The sequence below is a fragment of the Macrotis lagotis genome, chromosome 5, assembly GCF_037893015.1.
Source record: "Macrotis lagotis isolate mMagLag1 chromosome 5, bilby.v1.9.chrom.fasta, whole genome shotgun sequence".
NCBI lineage: Eukaryota > Metazoa > Chordata > Mammalia > Peramelemorphia > Peramelidae > Macrotis > Macrotis lagotis.
In genome coordinates, this window is record NC_133662.1 from 41,424,591 (window position 1) to 41,437,314 (window position 12,724).

The 12,724-nt window shown below is 32.6% G+C and overlaps 1 protein-coding gene across 26 annotated transcripts in view; it reads right to left on the reverse strand.

Annotated features, from left to right (window-relative positions):
• DST (dystonin) overlaps positions 1 to 12,724 on the reverse strand; it is a 592,091-nt gene that overhangs the window by 4,614 nt on the left and 574,753 nt on the right. For 11 of the 26 annotated variants that reach the window (XM_074237251.1, XM_074237245.1, XM_074237249.1 and 8 more), the window contains 9 exons: positions 11,726 to 11,889; positions 10,762 to 10,924; positions 9,926 to 10,080; positions 9,678 to 9,752; positions 8,201 to 8,218; positions 5,304 to 5,421; positions 4,103 to 4,174; positions 3,010 to 3,215; positions 2,527 to 2,637 (listed from right to left, as the gene is read on the reverse strand). In XM_074237251.1, the coding sequence (XP_074093352.1) occupies positions 2,527 to 2,637; positions 3,010 to 3,215; positions 4,103 to 4,174; positions 5,304 to 5,421; positions 8,201 to 8,218; positions 9,678 to 9,752; positions 9,926 to 10,080; positions 10,762 to 10,924; positions 11,726 to 11,889 (1,082 nt within the window). The remainder of the gene's footprint in view (positions 1 to 2,526; positions 2,638 to 3,009; positions 3,216 to 4,102; positions 4,175 to 5,303; positions 5,422 to 8,200; positions 8,219 to 9,677; positions 9,753 to 9,925; positions 10,081 to 10,761; positions 10,925 to 11,725; positions 11,890 to 12,724) is intronic. The other 15 variants (XM_074237259.1, XM_074237265.1, XM_074237258.1 and 12 more) reach the window with 4 other exon arrangements.

Genomic DNA, 12,724 nt, shown 5'->3' on the forward strand with positions numbered 1-12,724 from the left:
TTTTTGGTAATAAAAGCATTTTCCCCAAACATATCATATAGTTCTATGTGAATTTTATGCAAAATAGCATTATATATTTCAGACTGAAATCTTAGAGATCAAATCAAACCACTTCATTTTATAGATAAAGAAACTGAGACCCAGAGAGGTATCAAATGATTCATCAAAATCCTCATTAGTAGTAAACAGCAGAGCCAGAATTTGGATCCAGGTCAACCCCAAATCTAGCTCTTTCCACCCTACCATGTTAACTCCCTATTAGCAGATACTTCACTAAAATGTCACAAAAAGTGTCATTCTCCAAGTTTATGCCAATAAAGTCTATGTTCTGTTATGCCCCCAACCAGCTGGAAAAGGTTTTGAGTATGGCGTGCTATGTCTAAGGACTGATTACTTAAGTTCTGAGCAGCTCATCATTGGAATGCTAGCCATCAAATAATAATGTGGGGGTGGGGAGGGAAAGGGCTATATCAACTTATGAAACATGGAAGTGCAATTCAATCTGAGTAAGTGAAGAGAAGCACCCACCTGAATGAAAGTAAACTTTAAAGTACTGGGAATACTAGTAGATAGTATACACAATGGCACAAGTCAAGAGTTTATAGTAGTAAAGTATGAAAAAAAAGAAAAACCAATCGTTGTCTGTGATTAGTTATATGACTGGACAATTTACATAAATTTGACATTTTCAGATCCTATCATGTGTCAAATTATTCATTTCCCAAGGTTATTGTGACAGTGAAAGAAATCAAACATTTTGAAAAAACTATAAAGCACTAAATAAACTTGACAAGTGATTTCACCTCTCTTGGATTTTGTTTCTTCAATAGTAACAACAGGCAGTCTGACCAGGTGATCTCTAAATTCCTTCTAATTCTAAAATAGGATATAACCATCCCATGTTACTCTGTGTTTATCAGGACACACCTGGAATGTTGCTTTCAGTTTCTGGCATCACATTTTAGGAAGGATGGCAAAGTGGACAATGTATATTAATGGTCACACAATTATTAGGATCATTTGAAGGCATTGGGGCTATTTAGCCAGTGGAAGATAATATTTGATTGTAGAAGGATGACCAAATTCATCCTTAAGCATGTTAAAGGCTGTTATTTGTTATTTGTTATTTCTTCATTTTAACCCCAGAAAATAGAGCTATGGAAGTTGCCAAGAGAAAAAATTTCCTATTACAACAAAGAGTTTCTGAGATCTTTCCTAATTTTGAAATGCAATCATTCTGGATAAAAATAAGGAAATAAGCATATGTGGTCCTCAGATTAGCTAATGCTCAAATTTGTAATAAGAGTTAGATTAGTGGATAAGATATCTAGCTTTGGAGCCAGTAACACCTGGATTCAAGTTCTGCCTCTGAAAAAACTCTCTGTTCTCTAGACCACCTTCTGAAACGAAGTAATAAATGATCTGCTGATTTCAAAGAGTGGAGGGAATTTTCACTAACAAAATTCCAAATGTGGACTTTTTTGACCACAAAAAAGTATGTATGCATTATTTTTCATTTTTCCTGTAGAAATATTATTTTATTCATGCTTTAGTCTTATAAGAATTCATATGCAGTCATCTCCATATTCTGAATGAAAACTATTGTCAGTGTAGGTTTTTATTGACAAATTATTATAAAGGAGATAACAATAACTAAATCATCATAAATGATTGATTCTGTCAATGTCAAATGACATTTTTCCTTCTTTCCATAAGGCATTATTCCCCTTGCATGTTGTGAATAAGAGGAAGTTGACTTTGCAATAATTTCACACCTACACCATTCATTCTTTAAATCTTGGCTATCTTAGAAGACATGTAATAAAACTTTCCCCTTCTTGTAATTGTAGTGATTTGGAGTAATGTTCAAAGAGCAAAATAATCTACTAGATAGAGAACCTGCCTTTTTACTTCTCCCCAATTTCTCCTTGAGAGAAATGCTCTCACATAGCATTTGTCCTCTAAGTTATTCTAGGTGAATAATTTTTCTGACTCATCAAAATAAGTGGTCTTTTTTTCCTCCTAGAACTAGTTCAGCACTGAAACTGGGCAGGAAAACCAGGGCAAAACTTTCCAGTGAGAAGATTTTTATGCCAAAATCTACATATCTCTGGGTATAAATTTTATTTTTAGTAATTCACATGCTGCATGTATCTTATGAAGAAATTCAATGTTGTAAATGGTAATTCAGTATGTGTTCCCAGGGTCATAGATGCTATTAGAAGCAAGAAATGCTGATTCTAATTCTTCTAAGTCCTAAAATATGATCATTGGTAAGATCAAAGAAACATAATATTTATTTCTAGGGTGATGAATTGGGATGGATAAGTTTAGGCATGAATCTATAATACTAAACATTTTTGATACAAGGAAAGAAGGATTATAGACATTCATTCTTTAGAAGTTTAAAATGGAGGGAGTTATGATTCCATACATACATACAAACCAGAAAGATAGTGCATGTTAGTTCATGACCTGTTAGTTTTAAAGAAGTTGGTCAGTCTAGAGTCTAGATCCTTACTATACCTCTGCAGATGACACTTGAAAGTCTGAGGATTCTGCTGGTTTAGAAGGAGTTGACGTTTTGCTGTTCGTCAACCATGGTTTACCATAATTGCGTATTAAAGGCTGGACTATCTGTATGAAAAATGGCAAATCAAATATAAAGGACAGTAGGAGAAAAAAGCAAAACCACAAAAAAGATCACTAAAGCTAAGAGATCACATTTCACAGCAGGAATGGACATAATAATTAAAAAAGCAGAAGAGTCAGAAAAGTCAAATCATATACAAAAATGAAATTTCCAAAAATGAATTCATGTAACCATAAGTGCAGCAGCTAAATAAACTGGATCCTTTTTAGCTCCAAAAGCACCATAAAATCACATTTTTATGCTCTATTTCACATGAGAAATTGTGAAACACTGACCAATCTAGTTTGACTGAGTATTTGAGGTCTGATGAATCTTGTTATTCCTCAGAAAGAAAATATAACCTAATCAACTCCTACCTTAGGGGTGGTACTCATCAAAGGGGCCTGAGGTGAGGCCATCTGAGCAGCAGGGCTGGACATTGAAGTTGATCTATTAGGGGAAGCTCCTCTGGATGATGGCCGTGATCTCCGCCCCCTGGGTCGGAAAGCTGCCATAGCTGTTTGACTGGCACCATCTGCTAAAATGAACTTTTCACGGAGTTCCATGTTTGTTCTTCCTTTAGCTGAAGTACACAGGTGAAAATAAAAAGGCATTTAATTGAAGAGAAGTTCATGAGCCCATTGGCCAACATGTTTCAAGAAAATTCTTTTTTGCCATGCTAGTTTCAACCCAGCTCACCAAAAAGTCAAATGCATCACTCTATAATGCATTCATTTTGGCCATAGGCAAGTAAAAAAGGAGAGCGTGCTTATTCTAACACTTCACACCAGCAAGAACAACTCAATATTTAAAAGAGTCAGCATGAAAATGGAAAGCTCACATGCTAAAAAAATATCCTTGATCCATCAGTCACTGATGTGTAGATTCCATTACCTGTTTCACCACACTTGGTTGGTTAGTTCATTAGTCAGAGACTGCGTCTTGCATGTACCATATAGGGTAAGAAAATTGCCAGTAGTTTTAAAAATATTTAATTTATTCCATACTATTACAGAAAAAGAGATGGCTTATTAATTGAAACCACCACTTAAAATTAAGTTACAAATTTTTTTTCCATATTGAGATAAAATAGCAAATATTTTCATTTGGCACCTTGAAAAAGTAAAAGCTTTACCAACATGCAATAACAAATATCAGACCGAAACTTCAATAAAATAATCAGTGGTGCACCACTTATACAAACACATATGCACACAGAAAACATTCCACAAGAACTGAATGAGCAATGTGTCAGCACTATATTTGATCAGTGTAGATGATCATTGTATTTGTAATACACCTTTAGCATGTCAAAGTTTTGGATATTGCACTTGAAAGCACCAGCCCAGTTGGATATTTGTTAAGCCATACACAATGAATGAAGCATGTTATTTAAAAAAATGATCAAAGCAAGAATATGAAAGAAGAAAAGAGAAAAAGAAGGGAGAGGCAAAGAGAGAGGTTGCCAACCTATAGTAGGCTGAGTAGTAGTAATTGAAGAGTTTGATTCCGAACGTAACATTTTACTCCCATGATGATGAACTAGAAAAAATGACATAGGATACCAATCACATTAAAGAATCTCGTTAGCAGGAGAAGAAAACAAGAATAGCAGTAGAATAGGCAAAGACTTCTACTTCTGGGCTGTTAGGACACATTCTAGAATAAGAGTTGCCTTAGGAATGAAAAAAAACTGTTTCCTTTCGAGGGAAAAAGAATTACCTGCACTTTATGACTGGCTTTTTAATAACCAACACAATAAAAGGCAATATATGTTAATAGTTGGCTTTTGTAATCAAGGCCACATTAATATGAATTTTTTCAAAACAGAGAAAAAGAAAGGGTGAGTGAGAGAGTAAAAAAATAGAAGTGATGACTATTTTAGTCACAATAGTTTGAACCTCACTTCACTCCAAATGCTGTTATAATTTTTACCTAACTATTTTACTCCAATTTACCCTGCAAAAGCTTTCACCCAGGTGAAAACACAGTAACAAGCCTGTTTTGTTTTAATTATCTCCAATTGATGAAGATTAGGTACTGCTGGCAGTAGGTTTTAAACTTTAGATAAAAATGATTAGATTAAAACATCAAGAGAGATAGGAAAACAATTACTTTCAATTATCTTATTAAGGAACTTGGATGAATTTTTTGTAAAATGCCCATTGTCTTTTCACTAGTCAGCTGATTTTTTTTTCCTAATAAAAATTTCTGAAGGGGGTGGGGAGCTTTTTAAAAGGTTTTTGGGGGTTTTTTAGGTTTTTGCGAGGCAAATAGGGTTAAGTAGCTTGCCAAGGGCTACACACAGCTAGGTAATTTATTAAGTGTCTGAGGTCTAATTTGAACTTAGGTACTCCTGACTCCAGGGCCAGTGCTCTATCCACTACACCACCTAGCCGCCCCTAAAAGGTTTTTTAAAAAGACTTTTACTCTCTTTATACTTTGATGCTTTCCTGTTGTGCATGGAGAGGTCAAAACAATGGAAAGAGTATGGTTTACATGACTGCCACAAGTCCTTTTGAGAACTTTAGGCTGACAAAGAAAGACCAATGTGAAACACTCACTGTTGGAATCAATAAACAACTGAAATTATATCCACAAAATACTGTGCATAATTACAAAAGTAACAATAATTTATAGTTATTTGTCCATTACATTTGGATTGCCTTACCCCTACAAGGATCATTTTTCACTAAAAACTCATCAAGTGCCATCCATCCACCTCCAACACGAACCATCACAGTACTTCGCAAGATGCGGACAAGACGAAGTTGTTGGGAATCACCAAACTGTACAAATTTAAAAAAAAAGTTGTGATTTTTATAAGCTCTTATCATATAAAACATGATATTTAGGCTCCAATAGCTTAAGCAACCAATTTCAATTTCTTGTTTTAATTCACAGTTATTAGTAAAATCTCAGAAAATGATTTGCATAATAAATGATCTGCATTAGACTGCTGCATGCTGATTTAGATGACAGGAAAAGCATAGCAAAAGAAAAAAAGATCACTAAGAATAATTTTACTTCTTGAAGAATATTTCTTTTCTTAGAGGAAGCCATTAGTAAGAAAATGAGTTTTTAAAAATTATATTTAGTCATTATTTCTAAAGTTGAAACAGCATGAAAACAAATTCTGATCCATGTTCTCTGAGTTTAAAAGAGATAAGAATTGAACTCAAAGAAATATGACTGAAGGAAAAATATATTCTGACTTTTCTTTCCAATCTAATTAAACTTAGTTTTGTCTAGAAATACATGGGAAAACTTGTCTGTATTTTTCATTCTTTTTTATCTAGTGAGCAGCTGAGTGGACAATGGCACCTGGCTAGGAGACAGCATCAGTAAATAGGTTTTTGGGGTGGAAGTGATTGCAATTTTTAAGATAATATAGAATTGCTTACTACTGGGAAGATCTTTTAAACTAATTTTCAATATTAAATGAACATAAAATCAATTGAGTTTTACACTGCCAAAATATGTTGCTTTAATGTTTCCAAAGCACTTTAGATATTTTGGAATAAAAGGCAATAATGTTATTTAATCCTCATGCCAACGTTGTGAGGTAGGTTGTCATCCCCACTTTTAAATGAGGAAACTGAGACACAGAGAAATTAAATGACTTGACTAGATCACACAGCTAGTAAGTATCTGCAGCAAAATCCATATTCAGGTCCTGACTCCCAGTTTTTTTAATGCTATTCACTGTACCACCTACCTGCACTATAAATGGACATGTGCCCTACCAATATATATTTACTAGGCCCTGTTACAAATTCTCTCAAGTTCTTGGAATCAATTTGCTAGTGAGTATTGTTCACTCACTACTCAAAGATCTTTGATATGAGAAAACTCCCAAGCAAATTTGCATAGGCATTTTTCCAAAAAAAAAAGCTCAGTACAAATTGAAAATTAAACTGAACCAATTTCAATCAAGCAAATGAATTACATTTGAGATGTTTAAGAGTGAATAGTTCATGATAGATATAATAGGGAACTTTGTTTTCAGTAGTAAAGAACCCCAACAACTTTATGTTTTAATTTCAAAGAGCTCAAAGCAAAATCCAAACAAATCTCCTTACAGATTCTGAAAATTCTGAAGGGCATCATGAATATATACAAAAGCTTCAACTTAGGGTTTAGAAGTTTCATAGATGCTGAAATCTTTTTTTTAGACCATAGGAACTTAACAATATTTCTTAAATATGTGATCCTGAAATGTAAATTAGCAATTGAAGGCAAGAACACACATCTCTCTTTGTTAGAAAACCTTCAGTGCTGAGAAGCAAAGGGTAAGGAGGGGAGGAAAGGAACATTACCTTGGGGAACCAGACAACATGAAAGCTTTTTGGTCCATAAGTTATAATCAAATCATGCAATTTGGGAGAAGTACAAAATATAAATAATTTATAGACAAGACATTCAAATCTCACTTTAGAACTAGGTTTTTATTTTGCTTGGAATCCCCACCTTTTCTTCTATTTCCTATTTAAAAGTATTACAATTACCACACGGTAAGCCAAGGACAAAGAGATAAGATCTCCTCATAAATGCTCTATCAATGTGGTTGATGCTGAACCTTGTGTGCCATGAATGTCTCTCTTATGTGACAAAATATTTTGCTTCAATAATATCATCCTTTACTGACTTCAAGTAATATGAGTCGAAGATAGTATCTCATATTGAGTTAAACAAATTTATTATTCCAGATAAATTTTAAATAATTTATTTCACCTACAAAAAGAGGAAGTATAAGCAGTTTAATAATTAAAATGGAAAGCATTATTAAATCTGAATGATTAAGGGGCAGCTAGGTGGTATAATGGATAGAGCACTGGTCCTTGAGTCAGGAGGACCTGAGTTCAAATCCGGCCTCAGACACTTAATAATTAACCTAGCTGTGTGACCTTGAGCAAGTCACTTAGCCCCACTGCCTTGCTAAACCCCCCCAAAAAATATGAATGACTAAAGAATATCTCATGTATTATTTTTAAAAAATTAAGAGATATCTCTCTAATTGCAACATGTCTTGAGTTAAAATGTGAGTTTAGGGGATACACAGTTATTGAGTAAAAATTATCACTTTGGCCTAAATAGAAAATAGTAGTATTATGAAAAAACTGTGTATGTTTGTAAGGTATTTTGAAAGATTTTTATTTCTCTGCAATTATATTTTCTTAATTAGACTAATCTTTTCCAAATTCCTAGACACTATATTTTAAGGTTTCTGTAACTAATGGAACACTATAAAATTTTCATAAGCAGGTGCCCATTCCCATAAAATATGCTAATAACATTAATGAACAAAAGCTACAGCTTATGTTTGGGAGACCAAAATCATTTGCCAAATTGCTGTCCATTATCTGGTTCCCTTAAAAGTAATCTTCTCACTGAGACAAAAGGCAGAAAAATGGATCTCAAATCAGAGATCCTTTGATTATTTACAAAAACACCACAGCTAATCAACAGCATGGGGAAAGATGAGCCATGGCAAGCTTTAATGACTATGGATTTAAAAAAAATATATAAAACACCATTGGGAACTCAATACATGTCACTGGTTTATACCTGATTTCCCAGGAAGAACTGATAAGAAATGAAAAATGGAAGAAAGACACAATTAGTTTAATAAACTAAATGACTCCAAAAGAACATAAACACACTCTAGGCTTCTAAATATAGTACCCAAGCTTAGAGATGGGTGGATGTCTAATTGTCCAAATATTAAATTTAAATTAATCTTGAATTCTTCTCCATCAATAGCTCTTTTAAATTTAAATGTAAATATATATTCACAGTTTTACATGTTAAAATTTGGGGGAAACCTAGAATGACTGCTTTCTAGGTACTAAATTTTTAAATCTAATTTTTAAAAGAGAGAAAATGGATGATGTTGATAATATTTCATAATGAATTAAACTAAAGAAGCTACCCTAATTCTTCTGATTCTGAATGAATATAAAATAATTTTCAACCATTAAGAAAAATTCTATTTCATCCATATATAAAATGAGCCTATTTTGTAATCATTTCCATATTGTAAACAATAATGCCTTTCATTTACATAGCTTTTTTCAAAAAAGATCTATGTCCTATGAAGTAGACAGGATAAGTATGATTATCTCCGTTATGGTGAAGGAAACTTCACCCTGATCACTTAATCAGTGATTTCTCCTAAGGTCACAAAGCTAGTAAATAGAAGAATCTTCTGTCCTTTTCACTATATCATACTAACTCTAAGTAAAACAATTCAAGATTAATTTTATGGATCTAATTTTGGTTAATTTTAATATTATTGAATTCTTAAAAAGTTGGGAAAGAAAAAAAGATACGGGATTAAGGCATTATTGTGCAATATAAATTCTCTACTAAAGTTCTATTGAGATGCATCATCTCAATGCATCACTCAAGATCTTCTATTTTTAATGGCTACACCAGAGATGAGCAAATGTTGGCAGCTCCTCATAGACTGCAAAAGTCTAAAATGTGTCTTGTGACAGATCACAATTTGCCTTCTCAGGACAACCCTTATTACTGTAAGATTACCTCCAGATGACAAGATTCTGGATAGAGCAAATCATGAAAATACCTGCTAAACCATCTTACTTCCTGGTTGAGCAAGTATGTAACCACAGCATTAAAGTCACAAATACTTGAAGAACGAAAGAAAACCATAAATGAATGAATGAATGATTATATGTACACACAAACTTATGTGTATACATATAATTATAGTAATATATAATATATCAATATCAATATATTTATATTTTTCAAATATATGTATGTCTATATATATATAGACATACATATAATATATGTTTCCACCCCCACCCATAAAGTCTCAGGAATTCTGTGGATATTCTGAAAAAAAAATCTATCTAGAAAACATATAATTTAAGAAATTCCTAGATCTGATATTAGAAAAGATTACTACTACATAATATGGGTATAAAAATAAATTTTAAGATACTTAAAATACATAGACCAATTATTTGTCACATTTGACATCAAAGAACCAAGGAAGCTATTTAGGGACACTTACCCTGTATTTGTTATCTCCAATCTGTTCCACTTGGAATCGTTTTGCACATTTACATTTAGCTACCTGCCTTGTCACCTGCCAAAAACATGATTGAAACATTCATTTCAATGCCAACATTGCACTTTGGAGACTGCAAAATTTTGGCACAACCACAAAACATGGAAGCAAATAAAATGACAGAATGAGTTGCATGGGTGATCTTGGGAGGATGCTGTACAAAACTGTATATGATGGAAATAAATGGGTACCTCATCCTCAATTTTGTCTGCATCTGTCAGAGGCTTATAAGCATCCTTATTGGGATGAAGTGCTGCAACAAATTCATAGTAGTCAATGTAGCCATCACCATCTCTGTCGAAGATATCAGCAACTGCACTCATTTCCAAGCGACTGGTTGGGAATTCTATCCATGAAAAAACATACAATAGAAATGTGGTTCAAATTGATTTGCAATTTAATTATGCCACTCTCTACATTCCAAGATGACCTGCTATGATGGCCAAATTAGTGTCAAAATGGGTGACCATCATTTTGCTCTATGAGCACAAGGACTGTTTCATTTTTGTCTTTATATGCCCAGGACCTAGCACTATAACTGGCATCTAAGTAATTTATCATAAATGTATACCTAGGCTAAATTCAAAGTACCTTAATTGATTTCCTAATCCAATGCAATAACTTACATGAATTTTAAACAATATAAATAATAACTTTTTAAATTTCCTGAATATTCATGAATTAGAGAGATTTCACTAACTAAATTGTTTACAGAAAGCAAAATAATATGAAAATGCTTATGGCAGGGATTATAGGAGATATATTTTTAGACCTTATGTAATATCTATGTTAGTAGTGATAGGAACATATTCTAGTTTCCATTCCTGTGATTATAAGATAAAGGAGATAAGAATATAAGGAAGTGGTCCAATAAATTCAGGTATTATTTATAAAATATCATTTTCTTTAGATAGAAACTGACTTTACTAGAAACCATAAAGGCAATAACTTTTAATAACACAGGCATATAAAATACTAAGATCCTGTGTAAATGTTAAGATACAATTTTAATAACAGCTTTACATACTAGAGGAAAGAATTCCATCAATAAATTCTTGTCGTGTTATTTTTCCATCCTGATCTTTATCGATCCGCCTGAAAAAGTCCATTACTCGAGATTTCTTATGATTCATCCATCGCATGTATTTTTTACGCCAGATATCAAAATCAAAGTTGGCAAATTCTTTCAGCTATAAAAGAGAAAATAGTTTGGTGCTTGGTTTCATATTAATAAAATTAAAGTTTAATTTATCTGTAATTTGCTAATGAAGCTGTTAGAAAAGTCCTTTAGGAGAGAGAACTTTTAGTCTAGACACCATGCTATCATTCATTGCAGAGAAAAAGTGCTCCTAAATAAGTGCTTATAAAACAAATTTCTATGAGGTTTATTGAACTTTCCCTTTAAATCTCTCAAAATGTAGTTGAAAACTCTTGATAATGATCACTACCAAGAATGCTGGAAGTAACAGTTTCTACCTAGCAAGTATTTTCCATTTGCTAATTCTAAGATCTCTTTTCTATTGTCTCCCACACCTTCTATAGAGCACAGAGTATTTTCTCATACATACATTTTCTCCTGACCCCATAGATACATATTTTCCCCTACCCCACACTCACAGTTTTCAGAATCATATCTCTACTCCTGCTAAGTATATTTATGTCTTAAAAATACCCTAGACTTGCTAAATATCTCAACTATATATCTTTATATATCTATACATATAAACATATATATATGTATATTAGATGAATAATTATTGAAAACTTTGACTTTATGGCACATAAATTAGTTCCAACATTATTCATTTTTAAATGTTAAATTATTTGCATTTTTTCTGTAAAAAAATGAGGTAACTAATTTCAGATTTTGATAAGTTTGCACATAAACACCTAGAATTTGTTTATTTATTATGTAATAATAACTAACAATTAGGTGTTTGAATATATTATGATGAAATGTGATAATTTTATGAGAAACACAATTAACTAACCTCCTCCAGTCTGTCCAAGGCATCATTAAGTTTTCTTCTTCTTTCCAAAGCAAGAAGCCAGACTTGCTGCCATTTACTCACTAATAAGTTTACCCTGGGATTCTTTGTTTCAATTTGTGTCTGTGATCCAGAAGGATACAAGCTTGAGGTTGGAGAACGCTTTCCTGTTAAAAATATAATTCAAATTAATATAGCACAAAACCCAAGTTCTCAAATGGAGCTAATCATTATCATTCTATTAAAGCTTAACCCTTTCCCTTCTAACTCAGTTGTAAACTGACTCAATAGCTCATCATTATCAGTAGAGATGCTCTTATCTACGTGAAAGTTAAAATTATGTTCTATGATCTTCTACTTAATAAGGAGTCCCTGATAATTATAAGTTTGAGGGAAAATATATATGTGTATGTATATATGCGTGTGTGTGTGTGTGTGTGTGTGTGTGTGTATACAGACACATCTTTTAAATAAATGATCTAAGATGGCACATTCCCCCTCTATAAGGTCAAATAACTTAATTTCCTCACCACCACCATTGTGAGGGATTTCAAGGAAAAAACAAAATCCAGAATAGTATTGTACAAACTCTTTAACTAGTTCAAAAGAAAATGTATGAATTGAGTAACAATGCTAGTGAGATGGGAAAAAAAGGTCAGTTAAAATTTTTTATAAAATTTTTTAACAGGTGGATTTTAAAAGTTAAAAAAAATACAACTCCAACTTCTAACATGTCACTTTTTCTTTTTCTTAAGTTACTCACTGGGTAAACATGATAAATATTTTCACTTGATTTGAATTAAGATCATTCAAAACATAGTCCAGGGTTAATGGTTCAATATATTTCTATCTACAAGTAACTACTGTCAAGTTATTTACTCTTTGAGTCTTAGTTTCCTCATTTATAAAACACTTACAAACCTTAAAGAATGTGTTTGTATGCGTGTGTGTGTGTGTGTGTGTGTGTGTGTGTGTGTGTGCACTTTGGCTATTATTATTGAT